Source organism: Furipterus horrens, unplaced genomic scaffold (genome assembly GCF_987537825.1).
Source record: "Furipterus horrens unplaced genomic scaffold, mFurHor1.1.pri manual_scaffold_3, whole genome shotgun sequence".
Taxonomy (NCBI): domain Eukaryota; kingdom Metazoa; phylum Chordata; class Mammalia; order Chiroptera; family Furipteridae; genus Furipterus; species Furipterus horrens.
Genome location: NW_028327173.1, coordinates 150,920,869 through 150,946,778, shown reverse-complemented (window position 1 = coordinate 150,946,778; position 25,910 = coordinate 150,920,869). Strand labels below are relative to the sequence as shown.

Genomic DNA, 25,910 nt, shown 5'->3' with positions numbered 1-25,910 from the left:
ATGAAACTAGACCACCAACTTACACCATACACACACACACACACACACACACACACACAAAGAAATGAAGGATACACTAATTGAAATAAAGAACAATTTACAGGGAAACAACAGTAGAGTGGATGAAGCTGAGAATCAAATCAGTGATTCAGAACATAAGAAAGCAAAAAACAAGCAATCAGAACAACAAGAAGAAGAAAAATGAGGATAGTATAAGCAGCCTCTGGGACAACTTTAAGAGGTTCAACATTCACATTATAGGGGTGGCAGAAGGAGAAGAGAAAGAGCAAGAAATTGGAAATCTATTTGAAAAATAATGAAAGAAAACTTCACTAATTTGGTGAAGGAAATAAACATGCAAGTCCGGGAAGCACAGAGAGTACCAAAGAAGATGGATGCAAAGAGGTCCACTGCAAGACACATCATAATTAAAATGCCAAAGTTTAAAGATTAAGAGAGAATCTTAAAAGCAGTTAGTTACCTACAGGGGAGCTCCCATAAGACTATCAGCTGATTTCTCAAAAGAAACTTTGCAGGCTATAAGGGATTGGCAAGAAATATTTGAAGTCCTGAAAAACAAGGTCCTATAGCCAAGATAGTTCTACACAGCAAAGCTATAATTTAGAATCAAAGGGCAGATAAAGAGCTTCCCAGACATGAAAAAACTAAAGGAATTCATCATCACCAAACCATTATTATATGAAATATTAAAGGGACTTATTTAGGAAAAAGATCAAAACTATGAACAATAAAATGGCAAAAAATACATATCTATGAACAATTGATTCTAAAAAACAACCTAAGCAAACAAGAAGAACAAAGACAGGATATGGATATCAAGAGCATTTTGATGGTTGCCAGATGGGAGGGGTGTGGAAGAATGGGTGAAGAGGTGAGGGGATTAAGAAGTACAAACAGGTAGTTACAGAACAGCCATGAGGATGTAAAGTACAGTACAGGAAATGAAGCAGTCAAAAAACTTATATGCATGACCCATAGACATGAACAATGGTGGGGGGATTTTCTGAGGGAGTTGGGGATGCTAGTTGGAGGAGGGCAAAGGGGGAAAAATCAGGACAACTATAATAGCAAAATCAGTAAAATATGAAAAAAGAAAAATACTAATATTTAAATTACAGACAGGAATGATGTAAAGAACATAGCAGACAGAAATAATTACATGTATTTGAATACAGAAAAACAAGTGCCCCCATAGATAGATAAAACAAGAGAAAGGGGCTAAGAAAGAGTCAAGAGATTCACTTGACTAAAAACTATCTTGAGAGAATTCAAGACAAAGTTATAAACTGGCCCAGACCATTTTCCTTTAAATTCCCAGAGCTTTTTTTTTTTTTTTTTTTTTTTTTTTGCAGGCAGCTGCAGCACAATCATCCCAGGCATCCTTTTGGCATTTTTTTTTTTTAATTACAGTAACAAATTCTAGAAACAAAAAGAAATATGTTGCAAAAGTTATATTAAAAGAAAATTAAATAGGAAGAAGAGTATACATCTGATCATTCATCTAATACGAGTCATTATGCTGGAGACTTATGACAGCATAATAGAATTTCTGGGCAGGTTTGAAAGTGTTCCCAAGTATCACAAACTCAAGTTGCAGTTTGCTCCAGTAACAAGAGCATAATGATCACTCTCATGGGAGAGACTCCTGTGTCATAGAAGACCCTGGTGAATTAGAATGACATCTTGAAAGCCTCCAGTAAAATCCACTTAGGACACCGAGAATGGAATTCAATTTGTGAATCCTCTTTTCATTATTCCAGAGTTCCCCATAAATTTTGAAGAGAAACCAGTGAGATCGGTAAACTATTTCAATATCTCTTTAATAATGTTCAATTTACACAATTGTTGACTAATTACTGTGGATGTAAAATATGCAATGGTTCTTTATTCTGCCCACCATCATTAAGGCAAGGGCAAAAGTAGGGATAAAGTTTCTCCATGAAGGTACTACTGAAGGTGTAAATGTGGGTCATGGTTTTAGCATTGTAGAAGGACACCTGCCCTCCTTCATAATCTAGATATATGCCCACCTTGTTGAGGTTGTTAGTCAGTTTCAGACTGCAAGAAGGCAAATCCAGAGCTTTTAGATCATTTTGGTTCCTTAGTCTTAAAAGCCAGAATCCTTGCTCAGGAGTTAGAGGACAGCTACCTTTTCGAACGATGGATTCTCTGACAACACCAACTGTCCACTTTGTCTTCTTTGCTACTTCTACTTCCCAGTACCATTTTCCAGATGTGAAGCCTTTTGAGCCCAGCACAGCCACACTTGAGTCAAACCTCTCTGGATCATCGGGCATTACCTGCTTAATGTCACCATGCCACACACTAGTTTGGTCTTTGGAGAGCAACAAATTTGGGTGTGCTGTTTTAGGGTCCAGAGTTAATGGAGATAAGCCTAATAAGAAAATAAGAGAAAGCAGGGCATGAGAGAAAAGGGGTGAATGTAAATTTCCATAGTAAAAGGAAGTATTTACATAAACACCAGTAATTTATCTCTTCATGCACATATACTCTTAGAGAGGCAGGTAATTATTTATATATACTGTTTATTGTTCTGGTACCTATGTGACTATATTCTAGACATTTTTATATTTGTGGTAAAAATCAGACTGTACTCTGAAGCAATTTATTCTCTAATGCAGAAAACAATACAAATAATATACAAATGCTGAAGGGGTAATGATCAGGTAACTTTGTCCTAAGAAAGCTTTTTAAAGACAGTAACTATTTCAGCTGTTATATAACATCTATGAGATGTACTCAGTATGCATTAGGTGAACAGACAAAAAAGGAATGGGTAAAAAACAGTAGCTTATGTGGGAGAGAACATAAGGGCTTGCCTGTTAGAGGCAGTCAAGACTGAGCCAATTGATAGAGTTCAGAGAACAATGGTAAGAAGTTTATATTTGGTTTAATAGATAATGAGACTTTTGAGATCTAGAATGGTTAATGCCACTGCTCATTAAAATGTGGTCCACTAAGTGTGTGGTTACCGGTCTGGGACAAGATAGTACTGAAATCAAGAGTTAGCTCTTAGAAACATTCTTAGCAATCAGACAGAGTAATTTTATGCCAGTTGAATCTAATAATTTAAAAAACTGGGCTTGTGCTTTGTAATCTTTGTTTCTTAATCCCACTTTTTCAAGTAATTAATTTACATTGTACTCTACAAACAAATCAGTCCATAACAGATTGAGATTTTAAAAACTGGTCCTTCATTCCACTAGTTTTATTGATTTATAATGGAAAATAATGTGTAAGTTTATCGCAGGCAATTTAATAAGCATTGATTTAGACAAATAAATGGACAGCAGTATAAAAAAGAATTTCTGAATGAAGAGAGGGTGGAACCATACCAGCAAAAAAATGACACAAGTCCTAGATGTGAAAAAATTGAACATTGGCACAAAATCTGATAAAGGAAACAAAAACTATATATGTTCACATCATGGACAGAGATGCGCAGCTATGTACATTTATTGTTAATGGATTTTTTTATCCTTGTGAGATCAGTCCAGTCCAACTGTCTCTTCCCAGAAAAGCCTGAGTCTTTTCCATTATCCCAAATATTTCTTTTTCCAGCAAGAGACTTGGAAGAATCCTGAATTTTTCCATACAGGCTGAATCTTCTCTCCTTCACATATCCCCGTCCACCTTGGGTTATTACTCTTTCTAATGTGAGGACTGGGACTTCTCTGGAGGTATAAAGACTTCTTACCAATCTATTTGGATCCCCAGTCTGCTTCATCATCAAGCTTCTGACACCTCCTGCTATGTCAGTCTGCACTGGCTCTGAAGATTTCCTAGGAGTTAGCATTGTATCCTCTTTTTTCTTCTCATGAACTATTCAATCCAACAATAAGTCCTGCCAGCTACATCTTTAAAATATATTCTGAGCCTACTCAGAATATATAGACAGGTAACTTCAAAAATACCACTGGCCTGGAACTATGGCAATAACTTTTTAACTGTTCTATTTCCACTCTTGCCCACCCGCAACCTATTCTGCCTGTAACGTGAATGAGCTTATCTAGTTCTCCTACTCAACATGCTCTTATGCTTTTCATCACCCAAGATAAAATCAAAACTCCTTTCAGAGCAAACAAGACCTACATGGTTTATCCACCTCTCTGACCTCATCTGCTACTACATTGCCCTCATTTACTTTGCTCCAACCACCTTTGCCCTTTGGCTGTTTCTTGAATGTATTCTATCAAGCTCATTCATATTTCAGGGCCTTTACACTTTCTTTTCTTGTCCCCAAACACTCTTTCCCCATATGGTTCACTCCTTTACATTATTTGGCCCTTTGCTTATGCTTATGCATGTTAAATGTTAATGACAGAATCTAAGTAGGTGGAGGGGTATTCAATGTAAAATTCTTTAAACTTTTCTATATGTTTAGAAATTTCCACAATAAAATGTAGGAAGGCAGGAGTTACCACCTCAGAGATGCTTTCTCTGGCTATACTATCTAAAGCAGCAGTCCATGCATAACTTTTGGACTATTAGCCTGCTTTATATTTTCTTATCAATAATTATTTATTGAGTGTACTTTGCTTTATTTGTTTGTTGTCCATCTCCTCCACTAGAATGTTAATCTCTGGCTGGGTGAGCAGGGACTTCATCTGTTTTGTTTTTTTCATATATCTTCAAAATTTGAAACTGTTCTTAGATGTTCAAGTAACTATTTGTTAAATAAATAAGTGAACTTCAATTAAAGTTCTGATTGAAACCTTGGCACCAACTAATTCCACTATTCCTCATGTTCCTCTTTTCCTTGGCCCAGACCCAGAATGTAGACCCCTTCAATGATTTATCCTCTGACATGCTCTTGTCCCCATTTTTGTGTTCTTTACTTCCTCTGCCTTTCCCACCACTCCAACCCAATCCTTTCCACTCTGACCTTTGGAACTAACTCCCTTCCTAATTAACTCTCCTGCATCCTCAGTTTACATAATTCTCTCACCACCTCCTTACTCTAACAGAAACCTGGCTGGTTCTTCCTCCAAAAACACGGCTTTTGAAAGTTCAAAAGACTATTTATTTTCTAAATTCAGATGCCAGATATCCAGTAGCCACCACTGCCACTTCCAGACTCCTACTCTACTCCTTATCCTTCTGTAAAATATAACTTTTCATTTGAGGCTGTTGCCATTCAATTTCATATAACCATCTGTCTCTGTTTGATGCTATCATGTACAAACTTCCTGTTACATTCCCTGCATTTGGGTTAACTTTACTTCTCTTCCCAGACTCCAGCTCATCATCCCAAATAACTTCACTACCTTTAGATATATAGCCACTCTTCTATTCTTGTGGGTCCTTGACTTCACTGTTAATGACTTTGGACTCCTTTTCAGCTGTCCATGTCAATGACCATATTCTGGACCTGTAGTCATCAGGAACTATGCATTCTCTAAAATCTTAAACTCAGGTATCCATTGTCTTATTTCTCACTGTCATTTCCCCCTGCAACCATTGCTTGACTTTATTAACCTAGTCCCTGATTTCTCCTTATTATCACAAGCTACCTACTCCATGACTTAAAGTCCTTTCCCAGACAGCTCAGCATTGGCAGTTTTGTTGTCAGTAACCTTAACACTTTTGTTTTATTTTCCGCAGCACCTGTCATGCAACTCTCCAACTCTGGGTCTATCCACTTATTCAAATTCATGTCCCAATTCCTGACCATTGCAGGAGGAAAATCACAAAATTATACATATAGATATCAAAATAGACTCATTATTTCCACTTTCTGTTTGACCATTAACACTGCCCAGAATTCCTATATTTCCCAAATAAAGTCATTTCCACTTCTTCACAACAGCAATTTCAAATCTTCATCTCCCTCTGAAAACCTCTATTTCACCACTTTCCCCTTGCTCTCTCTTTATTTTTAGAACCCTGCTGTCATTTATTAAGTAACACAATAAAGAGATTAGCAAAATTATAAAACAGTGCCACTCATTATTTTTTTCTTTTGAAAAATATAGGCCTCTTTTCATAGTTATGCATTATTTATGTTCACATACAATAGGCTTGTTGTTATTTTTAAATGAATAAATATTTTAAAGTTTTCCTAATTTTATCCCTGTCTGGTGTGGCTCAGTGGATTGAGCGCTGGCCTGCAAACCAAAGGGTTAGTGGTTCAAGTGCCTGAGTTAAGGGCCAGGTCCCTGGTTGGGAGCGGTTGAGAGCATGCGAGAGACAACCAGTTGATGTTTCTCTCCCTTTTTTTCTCCCTCCCTTCCCATCTCTCTAAAAATAAATAAAATCTTTAAAAATTTTTTTAATTTTTTCCAGTTTTTAATTTCTAATACAATAAATATTGACAACTGTAACCCACATAATCAAAAGCCCTTTGGAGTCCTCAACAAGTTTTAGAGTGTTACAGGGGCCTAAGACCAACATCTGAGAAGCACTGTTCTAGACTTACACTCTGTGAGGGCACAGATTACATCTGTCCTAGTCACTACTCTATCCTACCTGGGAGATATGACATTTGAAGAGGGGCTGGCAATAGTTGTTGAAAACATGATTGGCTGAATGACTGTATGACTGAATGAAGGACACTCAGAATGGACCTTGTCAGGCATTCCAGACAGAGAGAACAGTCTAATAAGTATGTCCAGAAACAAGAAACTAAGGATTTTAGGAAAAGAGTGCTCACCCTCTCTTTAGGCCTCACTCTCTTTTCCCTATTTCCACCAATTATACCCTTTCTTATAGCATTGATTTCTGCTTTTCTACAGGCTGCTTCCCTTCAGTATGTTTTTAAAAGTCCTCTTTTGACTCTGCTCTCAGATTCACATCTCCCCTACTTAGTGAAACTTCTGAAATGACTGACCTGTCCACTTCACTACTGCCTCATTCCAAATCATTCCTGAACTCTTCACTCCTGAACTCTTCACACTATAATTTCTACCCATTCCACTCTTGAAATTGCCCTTACCAAAGTCACAAATTGTTGTTAAACATATCTTTTCCAATCATTTTCTAAATTGTTCTTCACAGTAATATGATATGAATGACCACTCCCTTCTTCTTGATTGTCACCTTTCTTAGATTCCATGCCAATTTCATTTCTTGGCATTCTCTTGCCAGAATTCTTCAGTCTTTTTTGGAAGCTTCATTGCCCCTTATTTGTTGGTATTCTGTATTGGGTGCTCCCTCTTTGACTGTATGTTCTCACATTCCTTAGGAAATCTCATTTACATCAATAGCTTCAGCTACCTGACTCTATACTTTTTCCAGCCCTGGCTTCTATCTCTTAATCTTAAGCTGGAATAGTACCTGTTGGAATATATTCACTTAGTTATCTGGTAGGTTCTTCCACACAACATAGCCACAGTTGAACTCAACAACTCCCTCCAAAATCTGCATCTCTATATTTCCACCCTTGGCATCCCCTTTCTCATCCCTTACCACTAATTACTACTGTTCAGTACATTTCAGCTCCTGGAAGTCTTCTCTGGAATCTATTCTTTATTTTCAAGTTGCTCCATGCCTTTGGCTTAGATCTTATTAATTTTCCACCTAGATGGCTACAGCAGACTCTTAAGTTTGTCTTCTACTCTTTTGGGAGCAGAAACTATGTCTTTTATTTTTCTGTGCTTGGAACCCAACTTAGTGCTTAGCATGTAGTAGGTCCTCTATTAGAGTGTGTTGAATGAATGAGTAAACATTGGTGATATTTTACTGATACACACAAAACTAAAGGAAATATGTTAAAATGTTTTAAATTAAAATTGGTAAAACTACAACCATTAGGCCAGGCTGCCAGTTTTGTAAGTAAAGTTTTATTGGAACACACCAATGGCCATTCATTTACATATTGTCTGTGGTTGCTTTTTCACTACAATGGCAGAATGAAGTAGTTCTGACAAAAACCATACAGCCCACAGCCCAAAATATTTACTTTCTAACCATTTATAGAAAAAAATATGAGCTCATTTCCTAAAGCAACAGTCTCTATTATAAGGCAGAAAAGGAGAATATATGAACATACAGAATAAGCAAAGGCCTAGAAATAAGAAGTATGAAGTATATCTTATCAAGGTTTGATCACAGTTACATTATTAGTAAAATAGCAATATATTAAATAAATTCCATTTGATTTTCTTAGATGAAATTATGTCAAAAATAAAGAAAAATCAATTTGTGGTTTAAATCGTAGCTAGAAGTAAAGTTTGATTTTACAGGGCAAAGAGTACAGAAAGAAAAACAATGTTATCCCAACATGGCTAGAATTTATGGAGTAGAGTAACACAGAGGAGGAAGCTGCACACAGACTTTTGAACGTCTACAAAGGGATTCCCTCAAGGTTGTGGCTGAGTACTGACCTTCAGTGAAATTCATTAGGGCCAGAGAAAGAATCTCTACAAAGCAGTAGGCTGAACAATATCTAGAGCTCACACAAGATTGGGAATAATTTTTAATCTTGCCAGCCAGAATGGAAAAATGTCAATATATAGAGCATTCAGGCAGAGTACTAAGAAAGGTGTTACCTTAGGAAGAGGGCTAAATTAGCCCTAGTTTAAAGGCTGCTGTTGAACTGCTTAGCAAAACTTAAAAGCCCCAAGAAAGTGTAAAGAAAGTATCCAAAGGAACAACGTTATTTCAGATAACTTAATTACATGCCAAAGTTAAATCCAAGAGAGCTTAAAATTACATCAAAATCCAGCCAACAATGTAAAATTTATCATGTTTGACATACAATAAAAAATTACCAGCCAGAAAAGACAACTCTCCCATGCAGAATTCCAAAAAATTTATGTAGATATTCCACCCTCAAGGAGAAGGAACATAACTCTAAATTTTTTTAACTGTAGGCTGTGCATAGTTACTTCCTTCCAAAGAGAGCAGTGGAGAAAATGAAGGAAAAGAGTAAATTTATGGTGGGGAAACATGACAAACACTACCTCAGCTTGGTGATTAAAGCCAACATTAATGATCATAAATCATGTTGAAAGTATGTATGCTTGATATTCAGTGAAGCTTTTAACTCTGTGGTCTTCATCTTAATAACTTATAATCTTGACTTATAAGAAAATATCAGACAAATTGCAATAATGTGGCATTCTACAAAATACATGACCAGCACTCCTTAAAAATGTCAAAGTCATCAAAAACAAGGAAAATCTAAAAACTGTCACAATCAAGAAGAGCTTAAAGAAACACAACAACTAAATGTTATGTGGCATCTTAGATGGAATCCTGGAACAGAAAGATGACATTAAGTAAAACCTGAGGAAGTCTCAAGAAACTATGGATGTCATTTAATAATAATATGTTAACATTGGTTCATTAATTGATAAAAGGTATCATACTAAATGTAAAATGACATTAATAATAGGAGAAACTGGGAATGAGGTACCTGAGAACTTAATGCACCATCTTCTCAATTTTTCTGTAGATCTAAAAATGTTCTAAGAAATAAACTTTGCTAAAAAGAAAAAAATTACTAGCCATGCAAAGCAGCGGGAAAATATGACCTATAGTCAGGAGAAAAATAAAGAAAAAAAATGTATAGAAATAACAACAATGGCGGAATTAGCAAAGACATTAAAACACCTATTATAAATATCTTCCATTTGCTTGAGAATGTAAAGGAAAACATGAACATGATGAGGAGAGAAATGGGAGATATACAGAGACCCAAATGAAACTTTTAGAAGTGAAGTGTATCAGAAATGAAAAACATCTTGAAAAGGATTAACAAAATATTAAGCAGTGCAGAAGAAAAGATGAGAGAACTTGAATAGCAATGGAAACTATTCAAAATGAAGCACAGAGAGAAAAAAAGCCAAAAATTAATGAGCATCAATGACAAGTGAACCAACATCAGACAGTCTAAAGTATAAAATTAGAGTCCCAGAAGGAGAGAAGAAGGGGGGGTAGGTGAAAAATACTTGAAGAACTAATAGCTAACATAATTCCAAATGTGATGACAACTATAAAGCCATATATTCAAGAAACTCAATGACCCACAAGTAAAATGAACATAAAGAAAATCACACCAAGACCTAGCCTAATCAAATTGGTAGAAACAAGTGACAAAAAGTAAATCCTAGATGTAATCTAAGAAAAAAGAAATAGTACATACAGAAAAATAAAGATTAAAGTGGTAATAGACATCTAATTGGAAACTATGCAAGTCACAAAACAATGGAGTAATATTTTAAAGTACTGAAAAGGAAATTCATCAACACAGAATTCTATATCAGGGTAAACATCTTTCAAAAATAAAGTAAAACAAATATTTTTTTCAAACAAAGGCCGAGATAACTCATCACAAGCATACTTGAACTATAAAAAATGTAAAAGAAAGCTCTTTAAGCAAACAGAAAAATGATATCAGATGGAAATTTGTATCTACCTAAAAAATAGTGACAGAAATTGTAAATATGTGAATGTAAAAGATGTTTCTTCATTTTAAAAAATTTCTCTGAAAGATAATTAACTGTTTAAAAATATATGGAATTTATAATTTGTAGAAGTAAAATGTATGACAAAGGATGAAGAATGTAAAATATATACTGTTGTAAGTTTTTTTACTATATGCAAAGGGTTGTTATTTAAAGGTAGATAGTATAGGAAAGTTGAATGTACATATTGTAAAATCCTAAAGCAACAAAAAATGTAAAAAAAATTTTTTTAATAAAATAAAGAAGTATAGATAATAGGTCGCTAGTGAAAATGAAAGGGAAAATTAAAAGGCATTCAATCTAAAAGAAGTTAAGTATAGAGAAAAAAAAGGAACAAAGAACAGATGGTATGAATAAAAACAAATACCAAGATGCTAAATTTAAACCCTGTCAGATGGACTATCATTAATGTCAATGGTCAAAACAACTCAGTTAAAAGATAGAGATTGTCAAATGGGATTTTTTAAAAAGTAAGACTTGCTCTTTTCCTCCCTTGCTGCTTGGAGATTAGCCACCATCATGAACGACACAGTGACTATCCGGACCAGGAAGTTCATGACCAACAGACTACTTTAGCAGAAACAAATGGTCATTGATGTCCTTCACCCTGGCAAGGCAACAGTACCCAAGACAGAAATTCAGGAAAAACTAGCCAAAATGTATAAAACCACACCAGATGTCATCTTTGTGTTTGGATTCAGAACCCATTTTGGTGGTGGCAAGACAACTGGCTTTGGCATGATTTATGATTCCTTGGATTATGCAAAGAAAAATGAACCCAAACATAGACTTGCAAGACATGGCCTGTATGAGAAGAAGAAGACCTCCAGAAAACAGAGAAAGGAACGCAAGAACAGAATGAAGAAAGTCAGGGGGACTGCAAAGGCCAATGTTGGTGCTGGCAAAAAGAAGGAGTAAAGATTCTTTAGTGACTTTATCTGTGCTGATGATGCAGATTTTTCATGAGGATTAATAAAAGACCTTTTGTTTCTGGTTCTTTGAAATATAAAAAAAATAATAATAAAAAAATAAAAAGTAAGACTTAACTACATGCTAGCTACATAAAACACACTTAAGATATAAAAACAAAAATAAGTTAAAACTAAGATGATATGAAAATATACATATATTAGACAAAATAGAATTCAGAAAAAATATTAACAGGGATACAGAGGAACATTTCATAATTATAATGAGATCAATTCATCAAGAATTTGTAAGAATCCTAAATGAGTATTTACCTAATAATGGAGCTTCAAAATATGTGAAGCAAAATGAATGAACTAAAAGGAGGAACACATTACCTCATTTCAAGATTTACCATAAAGCTGCAGTAATAAAGACTTGTGTTTTTGGTATAAGAATACACAATATAGATTGATGAAGCAGAATTGAGACTGTAGCAGACTCACAGTTGACTTTTGACAAAGGTACCAAAATATTTCAGTGATAAAAGAGTAGTTTTTTAAACAAATGATGTGGGAACAATTGGATATTCATATAGAAAAAAAAAACTGAACCTTACTTTATGCTATATACAAGAATTGATTCTAAGTGGGTAATGGACCTAAACATTAAGAGCTAAAATGATAAAGCTTCTGGAACAAAGTATAGGAAAAAAAGTTGTGACATTGGGTTAGAGAAAGATTTCTTAGGACACAAAGAGAATAAAACATTTAAAAAATTGGTAAGTTAGATTTTATCAAAATTAAAATTTTTTGTTCTTTTAAAGACCATGTTAAGAAAGTGAAATGGCAAGCTACAGAGAGAAAATTTTTGAAAAACATATGTCTGATAAAGAATATAATAGTTAAAAAAAAAAAAGAATATAATAGTAGTCAGTAGGGGGGGAGGGGGAGGGAGAGAAGGGGGATAAGTAAGGGAAGGCTCTAATCAAGGAACGTGTATAAATGACTCATGGACATGGACAACGGGGAGGGATATGATTGTGGGAGAAGGGATGGGCTGGGTGGGGGGAGCAATGGAGGAAAAATGGGACAACTGTAATTGAAAAACCAAAAAATAAAAGAAAGAAAGAAAATAAAAAAGAAAGAGCCATTTACATTTAAAAAAAAAAGAATTTGTGTGCTCTAAGTCTCTAATAAAAATACAATAAAAATATGAGCAAAAGATTGAATACACTTAAGCAAAAAAAAAGTATGAATGACAAAGAAGCACATAAAAAGGTGTTCAGGATTATTCATTAGGAAATGCAAATTAAAACCATTGTGGAGACTTTCAGCCAAGAAGGAGGCCTAGACAGACACACTGGGTCTCACTCCACAACTAAGAAGGAATACAACTACCTCAAAAATGGAGATAACCAGAAGTTTCAGAAAACCAAGCTGCATGAAAGTCCAACAAACAAATAAAGAAGAGATACTCATCCAGACAGGTAGGAGGGGCGGAGCCAGAGCAGAGAGGACACAATGTGGTGGTGGCAGCTGCGGCAGCAGTGGCAGGTTGGCAGAAAGTGCAGTTGCATGTTTTAAAAAGTTGGGAGAGACACCTGGGGAGCGTTCCCAGCACCAGACCAGGCCCCACAGCCCACAGTCCCAGTGCCGGGGAAAATCAAGCCTCATTGCTTCTGACTGTGCAAATCAGTTGGGGATGGGGTGGAGGAAGAAACTGCTGGTCTCTCAGCAGAGTCCACTTCTTTAAAGGGCCCCCACAGTCCTAGAATACCTGCAGACACACCCACTCTGGGAACGACAGCCAGGGCAACAGCTAGAGAGGTGCCAGTCCTCTATGGAAGTGGGAGAAGTGCCTGGAAAAGGAGCAACTGCTGAGCGGTGGCATTGTTTTCTCTAAGACCCCTCCCCCACACACAGTGCCACAATGTAGTGAAACAGGTCGCCCTGTACTGACAAATACCTAAGGTTCCACGCCTTACAACGTAACAGGTGCAACAGTTCTACTTAAGACACACAGGCAAACACAGGAGCCTGTCAAGATGAGGAGATAGAGAAGTATGGCTCAGAAAAGGGAACGGATCAAGGTTCCAGGGGGAGAACTAAGCGATGAGGAAATAGCCAACCCAACAGATGAGGAGATAGCCAACCTAACAGATGCAGAATTCCAAACACTGGTGATAAAGATGCTCACAGGCTTGAGAGATATGCTTGAGTACGGCAAACACAAAAGGGAAGAAGTGAAGGCTATGCTAAGTGAAACAAAGGAAAATCCACACAAAACCAATGTTGAAGGGAAGGAAACCGGGGTTCAAATCAATTATTTGAAACATAAGGAAGAAATAAACAGTTGACCAGTATAGAAAGAGAAAACAAGAATAGAAAAAAATGAGAAGAGGGCTAGGAATCTCTGAGACAACTTTAAATGTGCCAACGTCCAAATCATAGGGATGCCAGAAGGAGAAGAGGAAGAGCAAGAAATTGAAAGCTTATTTGAAAAAATAATGAAGGAAAACCTCCCAAATTTGGCAAACAAAATAGACATACAAGTCCAGGAAGCACAGAGTCCCAAATAAGCTAGACCAAAAGAAGACCACACCAAGACAAATCATAATTAAAATGCCAAAGGTGAAAGATAAAGAGAATCTTAAAAGCAGCAAGAGAGAACAAGAGAATTACCTACAAAGTGGTGCCTATAAGGATATCAGCTGATTTCTCAAAAGACACTTTGCAGGCAAGAAGGGACTGACAAGCAGTATTCAATGTGATGAAAAGCAAGGACATACAACCAAGATTATTCTATCCAGCAAAGTTATCATTTAGATTGGAAGGGCAGAGAAGTGCTTCCCAGACAAGGTAAAGCTAAAAGAGTTCATCATCGCCAAGCCATTATATGAAATGTTAAAGGGACTTATTTAAGAAAAAGAAGATCAAAACTATGAACACTAAAATGACAACAACCTCACAACTATCAACAACAGAATCTAAAAAATAAAAACAAAATCCAACTAAGCAAACAACCAGAATAGGAACAGAATCATAGGTATGGGGATTATTTGGAGGTTATTAGCTGGAAGGGGGAAAGGAGAGAAATGGGGAAATGGTGCAGGGATTAAGAAGCATAATTGGTTGGTACAAAGTAGACAATGGGAAGTTAAGAATAATATAGGAAAGGGTGAACCAATGAACTTATATGCATGACCCATGGACATGAACTAAGGAGGGCGGGATTGCTGGAGGGAAGGGTGGCACTGGGCAGAGGGGAGCAAAGGGGAAAAATAATTGGAACTACTGTAACAACATAATCAATAAAATATACTTTAAAAAGACACAGTGTGGAAAGCAGTATAGAGATAACTCAAAAAATTAAAAATGGATCTGCCTTTTGACCCAGCAATCCCACTTCTGGGAATATATCCAAAGAAACCCAAAACACTAATTCAAAAGAACATAAGCATCCTTATGTTCATTGAGGCATTATCTACAATTGGCAAGATGTGGAAGCAGCCCAAGTGTCCATTAGTAGATGAGTGGATAAAACAACTAGGGGACATTTATACAATAGAATACTACTTGGCCATAAAAAAGAAAGAAACTTTTACCCTTTGCGACAGCATGAATGGACCCAGAGAACATTATGCTGAGTGAAATAAGCCAGTGAGAGAAAGACAAATACTCTATGATTTCACTTATATGTGGAATGTAATGAACAAACTGAACTAACAAACAAAATAGAGACAGACTCATAAATAGCCGAATGACAGATACTGGGGGTTTTAGTGGGTGCAGGATTGAGTTAAAAGAAAAAGGGCTCATGGACATGGACAACAGTGTGGTGATTGCAGGGGGAAGGGTATACGGGGTTTAAATTGTAATGGAAAAAATACGATTAAATTTTTTTAACCACAATGAAATACTACTATACATGTAATAAATGGTGAAAATTTAAAAGATTGACAATATCATGTTTTGGCGACGATGGGGAGAATCTGCATTATTCTTCCATTGCATGGAAATGTAAAATGGTATCACTGCTTTAGAAAAAACATGTGGTCATCGGCAGCCGTCCGTCTCGAGAGACAATGGCGTAGCTTCTTGAGAGTCTATCTGCACCGCCGAGAATGACTGTGCAGTCCGACTCGGGAGTGACAATCCCTGCCGCACTTGTTACAGGTGAAGGCAGATGGCTGTTGTTGCTGCTGTTGACGCTGCTTCCGCCTCTATCTTTTCTGGACCGCCTCCTCGTTGCGCGCAGCCTCTGCGCGTGACGTACCTTGTCTGACCGTGAGCCTCCAGGCTAGGCGGTCGTCTGCTTGAACTTCCCATGTGTTGAGATTGATGGAGCATTGTGTCATATCCTTTTTGCAGATGTCTTTGAGCCGCAGTTTTGGGCGCCCTGTCATCCTCTGGCCTTCTGCTAGCGCGCCGTAGAGGAGGTCTTTGGGAATACGGCCTGCATCCATTCTTTTGACATGGCCGAGCCACCTGAGGCGTCTCTCACTAAGAACTGCATGCAAACTGCTCATGTTGGCTCGCTTCAGCACCTCGGTGTTGGGAACCTTATCCTGCCAGGCGACATGCAGGACGCGTCGCAGGCACCTCATGTGGAAGCTGTTGAGTTTCCTTTTGTGCCTTGCGTAGGTGGTCCACGTCTCGCTGCCATAGAGGAGAGTGCTGAGTACGCAGGCTTGGTAGATGCGCAGTCTGGTTTTTCTCAGTGAGGCTGGAATTGTTCCACACTCGCCAGTTCAGTTTGGCCATAACTGTGGGTGCCCTGGCGATTCTCCGGTTGACCTCCAAGTCAACTGACAGAGAGCTCGAGATGGTGGACCCGAGGTAAGTGAAGTCGTTGACAACCTCCAGGGTGTATCCGTCGATGGTGATGCATGGGGGAGTCCCCGTGCCTTGAGCCATAACGTTCGTCTTCGTCAGGCTGATGGCTAGTCCGAACTCCTTGCATGCGTGGGAAAGGCAAGTGACTAGCTGCTGGAGTCCCTCTTCGGAGTGTGATGTCAAGGCTGCGTCGTCGGCGAAGAGCATCTCACGGGAGAATCTGCATTATTCTTCCATTGCATGGAAATGTAAAATGGTATCACTGTTTTAGAAAAACATGTGGTAGTTCCTTATAAAATTAAGCATATATTTAAAACACACTGCAGCAATCCCACTGCTGGGTATTGGCCCCAAAGAAATGAAAACACAAAGATATGTAAACAAATGTTTAGACAAATTATTCATAATAGCTGTTAACTAGATGCTACCCAAATATCCATCAAACGGTGAATGAATAAGCTAATTGTGATGTATCCATAAAATATGATTATTGGTACATGCAATGCCCTGGCTGGTTTAGCTCAGTGGATTGAGCGTCGGCCTGCGAGCCAAGTGTCGCTGGTTCGATCTTCCAGTCAGGGTACATCAGAGAAGGAAAACTCTGACTCCAAAAAACCTCCGCTGCCTTGCGGCATACCTCTTCAGGGGAAAGGCTAAGGGAGTAAACCCCGACAGAAAATCCGGAGCCGGAGTCCCTAAGGCGGTTTGACGTTGTAGTCAACACCGGCAACTCCTGCGGCGCACCTGAAGCCAAGCTGTATTGACTCCGTCTTTCCCTTGGACCCTTCAGCTGCGAAGAGAGGGGGGGTCTGCTGCATGGGCAACAGCAGACCCTCCATATTACCCTGCCCAGGCTCTGTAGCTTCAGCGTCATCACAAGATGTCGATTCAACACGGGAGGAGACAGATACCATGTCACTCCCGAGTCGGACTGCGCAGCCATTCTCGGCGGTGCAGATAGACTCTTGAGAAGCTACACTATCGTCTCTCGAGACGGACGGCTGCCGCCGCCGGTACATGCAACAACATACATGAATCTCAAAAAGCATTATGTGAAGTGAAAAAGCCAGACTCAAAAGACTACAGAATGTATGATTCCATTTATGTGAGATTTTAGAAAAGACGCAACTGAAGTGGAATAAAGTAGATTTAATGAGTGTCAGGGGCTGGGGAGAGAAGGAAGGGATTGACTACAAAGGGATATGCAGGAACTTTTTAGGATGATAGAAATGTTGTATATCTTGACTTGGGAGATGTTTACCTAAGTATATACATTTGTCAAAACTCATCAAAGCATACTTTGAAATGATGAGTTTATGTCTATGAGGGTTTTTTTTACTTAATCTCTTCACCATTTTCACCCAGTTTCCCAACATCCCTCTCCTCTGACAACTGTCAGTCTGTTCTCTGTATCTGAGTCCGTTTCTATTTTGTTTGTTTATTTTGTTCATTAGATTCTACATATAAGTGGAATCATATGGTATTTGTTTTTCTGACTGACTATTTCACTTAGCATAATACCTTCCAGGTCTATCCATGCTGTTGCAAAAGGTAAGGTTTCCTTTTTTTTATGGACAAGTAGTACTTCATTGTGTAAATGTACCACAACTTTTTAATCCACTCATCTACTGATGGGCAGACAGCAATATGGTGATTACCAGAGAGAAAGGAGGATAGGAGGAGGTGGAAGAGGTAAAGGTAGGATAAATGGTGATGGAAGGAGACTTGAGTTTGGGTGGTGAACACACAATACAATATACAGATGTTGTATAGAATTATACACTTGAAACTTATGTAACTATTAATGTCACTGCAATAAATACAATATTTTTTTATTAAAAATAATGAGTTTCTTCTATGTTAATTATACCAGAGTAAAGCTGATTATTTCAATGTCAATTATCTGGAAAATTGTTAACAGGGGTAGATTTTCTTTAAGCCAGTAACTACTAATAATAATGAGTCTATATGAATTCTATAAAAACTGAGTTTAGAACTTTTTATTTTTATAGAGATTTGTATTGAGAACTTTATGTTCTTGAAATGCCATCTGTATTCTTTTGTTCTGCTCAATTCTTTGGTATCTGCAAGATGACAATAACTTAGTGTTCATATTAGACATACCTATTGAAATTACTGGTTTTCTTTTGAGGCACTGAAGGTCTCTGAACAATCTTCTAAGATATTATACTCTATATTATGATCATCAAACACAAGAAGACTTATAAAGACCATATTACATTCAAAGAGTACATACAATAAACTCCTCCTCCATGGCAGAAAAGCTCCAGGGATTTATATAACTGACTTAGCAAAACAGGATAAAATATTGGTTGTCACAATTTCAGAACAATTAAAACAAAATCACAAGCTAAGAGGTAATTCTGGCATCAGATTCTGTTTACTAGTAAAAAGCCATAAATGCTTATGTCATGGTACCAGAAGAAATTCCGTCCCAGACTCTGAAGTACTAATTAGGGCCACAGAAGAGGTTCCATATATGAAACATACATTAGGAGCCTCAGAAACCAATAGCTACTACCCAACTGATACCTGGAGAGAGAGTGGACTGCATTTCCTTCCACATCATATACTGGATGGGACCTTTGTATAGGCCTGGGTTCAGCCTTTTGGAGATAAAGTCTCTGGAGGTCAGCTCCCTTATTCCTTGCTCCAAGCTGCAAGGGACATATATCATTTATTTTAGACATCCTCCAGGAACTGAAGTTAGGGTACTAATATCATATGGAAACACCACCTACCTGTCCAAGAAAGGTGTGATGTCCTAGGAGAGGAAAGGAGAAATAGAAAAGTTAGATGCCTGTTCATCATCTGCAGAAATTTCTTTGGTGACACTGGCCCCCACTAAAATTTGATTGTCAATACTGGAATCCTGTGCGGATGGTCCCCATTCCATCGCCAACCTCATCCTTAATGCATCTTTTCTGATCTGCATCCTTCATCTAATCCAAGATAAAGTGGCCTTATCTTGCTCTGATTTTCTAGTTCCGTTTTACATGAAACAAAGAAGTTAAGATTAAGCTATATTTACCTATACTGTCACATGGTCTCAGGAGAAAAACACAGGAGATATTCCTGCCCCAAGACCACTTTTCCTCAGTCTGGCTATTTAAGCTGCTGAGTGCTGGGGCAGCAACCATTGCCACTTTAGAAGTGAACCTTCAGTTAGCAAAGGTTGGCAAACAGCTTTTTAAACGGGTCAATTTATGACTGCTGAGAGCCAAAGATACAGCTTAGGTTGCAACATTTTTTGGGGAAATAAAACTTCGAAGTTCTTTATGGAGGGATATTAAAATAGTAATACATACTGTCATTAATGGCATTTTATTATCTTCTTTTCTAGGTAAAACTTTATATTGAATGTAAGACAAAAGTAGCCTCCCGCTTTTCTCCCAGAGAATCTTAAAAGCACTACTGCAGGTTTCTCCCACTCCTTGTGGGAAAAAGCTGCTTTTACTTCCTTTCTAACCCTCTTTCCCTTAGTAGTGTACCCATAGTTGTGTTGATATAGAGTCTTACTTTGAGAAAGTCAAAGGCATTCTGCTGTTCCATCTGTGCCTGGATGCTGAACAACATCTCCTTGACTAGGAGATACTGTTCCTGAAGCTGGTTCAGATTCAGCTTCATCTCCTCCTTCAAGGCATTCCCCTCTTCCTGGAGCTCATTTAAAATGTCCTTTTCTTTGCAATGCAGAAACTGGTGCAGTTTTAGAAACTCCGAGGAGATGTGTTGCTGAAGATGTAACTTGTTTTCCTGGAAACCTCCATGATCATCACCATGGTAATTACTGAGACCAGCACTTGGGGATGGGGGCCCACACCACCAATACTCATATGACTTGGGAAATACCATAACAGGAAAATGCATAAAAACGACTGCTGAATATCCACATTCAACCGTACTAAAAGGAGCCCTTTTGTGGCAGAGGAGGAGACTTACTCCATCTTTCTCAGCTAGTTTGATAGTTCAGTATGAAATAGTCAAAAGTGGGTTCCTATTGCAGTACTGAGGTGGTAACCAATGCCATATTGAATAAGACTGTAGGGTTAATTAAACATTCTAGAATGAATGATAATACCCTCCTACCCAGAACTGTAAGTCAATATCTACCAAGTGATGCTGTTAGTCTAGGGTCATAAGAAGGTGGAAAGAAACATCCTTCTCGAGGAATCAGAACATCAGAACTGGGGGGGATGCCACACCTGCTGCCAGGACAATATAAAAGAAGAGATGGGAAATCTATGAAGCACTGAAATTGATAATTGATACACTTGCAGCTCTTTTCTTAGGTGATCTCAACATCCTCGTGGCTGATATCCTGGCTTCTTGGTTCCTTATTCTCATTTTTAGTGATTTCCACCTTTATCTACTCATTCTCTTAGCTGCACTGACAATTTTATCATCCCTAGCAACTTCACCATCTCCAAAATTAACTTTTTATACTCATTTACTCAGGTACCCCTATTGCAATTATTGGATCTCATTGAAATCTGTATAATGACCCCTTCGTTTCTATTCCCTTAGCTTCTCTGTCTTTATCTCCCCTCTTATCCAGCTTGCATTCTACCGTCCATCATTATCATTGCTCTTAAAATAGGCTTATCTCTCTTTTCTCTAGCTCACACTTTTCCTGTTTTCCTTTTACCTGTTTCACTGCTATTTCTCAGTCTTACTTGTTGGTCCTAGGGTCACTTGTATTCTGTCTTGGGCTCTTTTCCTTTCTTATTTTACACTCTCTTTCTAAGTAGTATCTCTTTTCCCACACCTTATACACCATCTCTATACTGACTTCTTATTTCTAGCCTAGTCCAATTTCTAAGCTCCAGATTCCTATATCCAACTGTCTATTTGATATCTACACTCACCCCTAATGAATCATCCCATCCAGTTTAGTTTAATTTCCAAAGCATATACTGAACCTGTTTATTTCTTTCCATCTTCACTGCCTCTCTAGACCAAGCCATCATCATTCCCTGGAATCACTGCAACAACCTTCCAACCATTATCCTTGTCATTGTCTCTCTCAATTCATTCTCTGCACACTACCAGACTGAAGTTTTCAAAACAAGACAAAACCATGTCTTATTCAAACCTTTTAATGACTTCTCATTATTCTCAGCATTAAGTTTAAAAATTCTAACATTATCTACAAGGGCCTATATCTTTGGGCTCATATCTGCCTCTTTAGTCTCATCTCATCTACCAGGATCCAGTTTATTGGCTTTCTCTCATTTTAACATAGCAACTGACTTCCTCTCTTGGGACTTTTCTATGTTATTCATTTTTCATAGAACATTCTTCAGAACACTTCCTTCATATTTCCTTCACTCAGTTCACTTAGCTAAGTTACATATCCTTCAGTTCTCAACTATTAATAGGTGACTTCTTCAGGGAATAAACAGCCCTACCTCAGTCTAGATTAGATTCTCCATTTATATGTTCTCATAGCACCCTATCTTTACTTAACATTAATTATCACAGTTGCCATTTTATTGTTATTGGTGGGATTATTCATTAATATTAATCTCCCAGCTTAGTGGAACATAGTGTCTAGCACAATGCCTGACCCACTCAATAAATATTTTTTTAAATGAATGAATGTTAACTGTAATAGCTGAATTAGGAACTCTTACAACGGACAAGATTCTTCAGAGGCATCATTATTTCCACCTATCCTTATTTCTTTTACTGTATATATTACTTCTTTCAGATGCCAAACACCAGAGAATACTCTGCTCTATAGAATAATTAGTGAAAAAATAGGACTCCCAATTTAGCCTCCCAATCTAGAGACCAATTTGCCAAGTCTCTAACCACTAATGTCCTAGAGCTCCTGTGAAAATATAGGCCATAGTGTTATTTCATTTGGGGGAAGCTAAGCAAGATCAAATCAGATGGTAAAAGCCAGCAATCTGAGAGACCTTGTTTCAGAGGTAGACTGGCTGTAAACCCAAAGAAAAGAAAGGTATCTATTTGGATATAGCTATATTTAGTGGGTTTACCATAAGTAAATTCCTTATTTTTTCCAATAAATAAGAGAAAAGACCAGACAAATCACAACCTCACAACAATTACCCAGCAACCGAACCATCAAAAGGATCAGCATATTAGGGGAAAGGCCAATCTGCTTTCTCTGTTGCTCAACTATTGGGAACCTACTCGACTGCTATACTTCTTCCCACCCTACTGCATCCATTATTTTAATTCTATAGCCCAGGTATCATTTAGTGTATTGATAATATATGTATAGGCACCTTTCTACCCAATTAACTAAGGATATAAGGAGGGCGTATTCTAGTTCTATCTCATTTACCCCCTACCCTGCTCCTCACCTTGTAAGCAGCAATAGCATCTTTCTGCATGTTCCTCAGGGACTGAAGTTCCTTCAGGGTTGCCTCCAGTTGACTCTTATAGATGATAATCTCCTCCTGAGAACACCACATAGAATTAACTCACACTGACTTGAGAGATGAAGGGCCATAGGGGACATCTCCTGCAAAGTCCCAATATGTCAGTAAAAAAAGCCAGCTCTTGCTGCAAAAGTCTTTCCTTTTCCCTGTGTCATAGTTTCTGTCTCTTCCAAGAATTGTGAAGGAAATTACAAGAAGCAAAAAAACTTAGTTCTTCTTGTTGTTGTTACCTTCCTAGTTAACTACAGGGGTTTGAGGAAGGTAACAGAACTCTATACATTTTCCACTCTAGTTACACTGTTCTCACTATACCTTTACTTACCTTGTTCTCACTTAGAATACTTATTTCTTCCTTCTGCCTATCCAAATCCCAATGATTTCCCAGTTTAAACTTTCTTTCACCATACATCATCTCCTGAATATTTCAGTTTTCTCTAATCTTTTCTGAAATTCTAAACAGTTATGAATTACTAATGTGACAAAATTTAGCTGTCAGTAGTACACTATATTACCTCTGTTGTTTTATTCATTTTGACTAAATTTAAAGACTTTTATAACAAGAGAAATATCTTTTACATTCATATTTTACACAGTGTCTAGTAGAGCACTGTCATGTAAGGGTTTTAAGTAAATATTTGATTGATTGAAGGAGTAGGCCACAGCTCCTCCACTACTTTCCTGTATCAGCACCTCTAGAGAAAGAACATTGCAAGATATATTGTATTTTCTGAGCATTCTGAGTTTTCTAATAATCCTCTGAATAAAGACATGAGATGAAAGAGAGAAGAAGGCCTACAAAAGATTTCCCCCCCAGCTTTCCTAAGGGATGGTTCAAGGTGCAGGGCTCACCCACCATGAAGAAATGCACGGCATCAGGGAGCTGCAGGCACTCTTTAGACTGCCCCACAGACAACTGATCATCTTTGCACTGAAAGCAGATCAGCTTCCCTTCTGGCTTACTGAACAGATTCAGGTTCTCTCCATGTTCAGAGCACTGTGGATGGTCCTTGGGGAGGGGTAGTCTATTAATCTTCTCTATCAGCTTGTCCAGTACAAGGTTGAATGTACAGTTGCTATATTGACATATTATCTTACACTCAGGACAGAATGTCTTCTTTGCTTGCTGCTTCCAAAAGTTTTGAATACAGGCCTGGCAGAAGTTGTGGCCACAGGTTAGCATCAATGGATCCCGGAACCAATCATTACACAGTGGACAGTGTAGCTCCTTAGTAATATCTTGTATCTGTACTTTAGAAGGTGTCTGGGTGATCAAATCATTCACTTCAATGTAGTTGTCTGGTTCAGTGTTGGAGGAGGGTTTGGAAGATACCTTTAGGGAAAAAAACAGCTAAAATGAGTTCTTTTCCTAGCTGTCCGCTTCAGGATAGTGGACTCCATTCCTAAAGAAGCTGAGAAGTGGTGTAGTCAAAGTAAAAACACCATAATCTCTTCTTTGAAAGTGATCCAATAAATGTAGTGCTTGGTAACATCATCATTTATTAATACTTCCAACCATATTTAAACTTTAAAAAGAGAACCAACACAAAAGAAGAAAGAGTACTCAAAGAAACATATTTTGTTGTACATCCTTCCCTTCACTCCCTTTCCCCATGTATCAATTGCAAGTTTTACCTTCAACATCTATTGTAGGTATTACCTGTTTGTTTTGTGTCCTAGAAGTCATGTACAAAGAATTGGAAGACCAACTAAATTCCTCAGTCAATGGTATAATATCACTCAGGCCCTCCACCCTCCTCTCTTTATTTTTATTTTTAAAGATTTTACTTATTTTTAGAGAGAGGGGAAGGGAATGAGAAAGAGAGGGAGAGAAACATTGATGTGTGAGAGAAACATCGATCAGTTGCCTCCCTCACATGCCCTGACTGGGCATCAAATCCGCAACCCAGGCATGTGCCCTGACCAGAAATCACACCGGCGCCCTTTTACTTTGTGGGATGATGCTCAACCAACTGAGCCACTCTGGTCAGGGACACCCTCCTTTTTAAAAAACATATTATACAAATAACATATATAAGGAAAATTCAGAATCTTGACTGTACAGTCAATTAGTTTTGCCTGTTTTTGAGTTTTATGTAAATACAACCATACGATATGTACTCTTATTGCTAGTTTCTTTTGTCAACATTACATTTGTGAGATTTAACTATTGTTCTATATATACACATTTCTCTTGGGTATGTACCTGGAATTGGGATATAGGATTGGCACATATTCAGCTTAGTTGATATTGCCAAACTTTTTCTAAGTGGTTGTATCAATTTACACTGCAACCAGTCTTGTCCCGTATCTTTGTCTACAATATCATCGTCGTCGTCGTCGGCAGCCGTCCGTCTCGAGAGACGATGGTGTAGCTTCCCAAGAGTCTATCTGCACCGCCGAGAATGGCTGTGCAGTCCGACTCGGGAGTGACACGGTATCTGTCTCCTCCCGTGTTGAATCGACATCTTGTGATGACGCTGGAGTGTCCTCTCCAGTGAAGCTGAAGCTACAGAGCCTGGGCAGGGTGATATGGAGGGTCTGCTGTTGCCCATGCAGCAGACCCCCCCCCCTCTCTTCGCAGCTGAAGGGTCCAAGGGAAAGACGGAGTCAATACAGCTTGGCTTCAGGTGCGCCACAGGAGTTGCCGGTGTTGACTACAACGTCGAACCGCCTTAGGGACTCCGGCTCCGGATTTTCTGTCAGGGTTTACTCCCTTAGCCTTTCCCCTGAAGAGGTATGCCGCAAGGCAGCGGAGGTTTTTTGGAGTCAGAGTTTTCCTTCTCTGTGTCTACAATATAGATATATTCGTTTTAGCCATTCTGGTGGGTATGCATTGTGGTTTTGATCTGCATTTGCCTGATGACTATGGTTATTGGGACCATTTTCAGATGCTTTTTGTTTGTTTGTTTTGTTTTTTAAAGTATATTTTATTGATTATGTTGTTACAGTAGTTCCAATTTTTTTCCCCTTTGCTCCCCTCTGCCCAGTACCCCACTTCCCTCCAAGAATCCTATGCCCCATTAGTTCATGTCCATGGATCATGCATATAAGTTCTTTGTCTTCACCCTTCCCTATATTATTCTTAACTTCCCCCTGCCTATTTTGTACCAACCAATTATGCTTCTTAATCCCTGCACCATTTCCCCATTTCACCCCCTCCCTATCCCACGTGATAACCCTCCAAATGATCCCCATTCCTATGATTCTGTTTCTATTCTGGTTGCTTAGTTGAATTTTGTTTTTATCTTTTAGATTCAGTTGTTGATAGTTGTGAGTTTGTTGTC

General features: G+C 38.1%; 1 protein-coding gene and 1 pseudogene across 1 annotated transcript; one reads left to right on the top strand and one right to left on the bottom strand.

The window, feature by feature from the left end:
* Positions 1–1,874: 1,874 nt before the first annotated feature.
* On the bottom strand, positions 1,875–24,069 carry TRIM69 (tripartite motif containing 69). The gene is given in 6 exon segments (XM_090271980.1): positions 1,875–2,416; positions 18,749–18,873; positions 18,958–18,980; positions 19,736–20,053; positions 23,480–23,959; positions 23,962–24,069. Coding segments are annotated over 6 exon segments (1,596 nt in total).
* LOC150016403 (small ribosomal subunit protein eS24 pseudogene) lies at positions 10,952–11,419 on the top strand (annotated as a pseudogene).
* Positions 24,070–25,910: the final 1,841 nt, after the last annotated feature.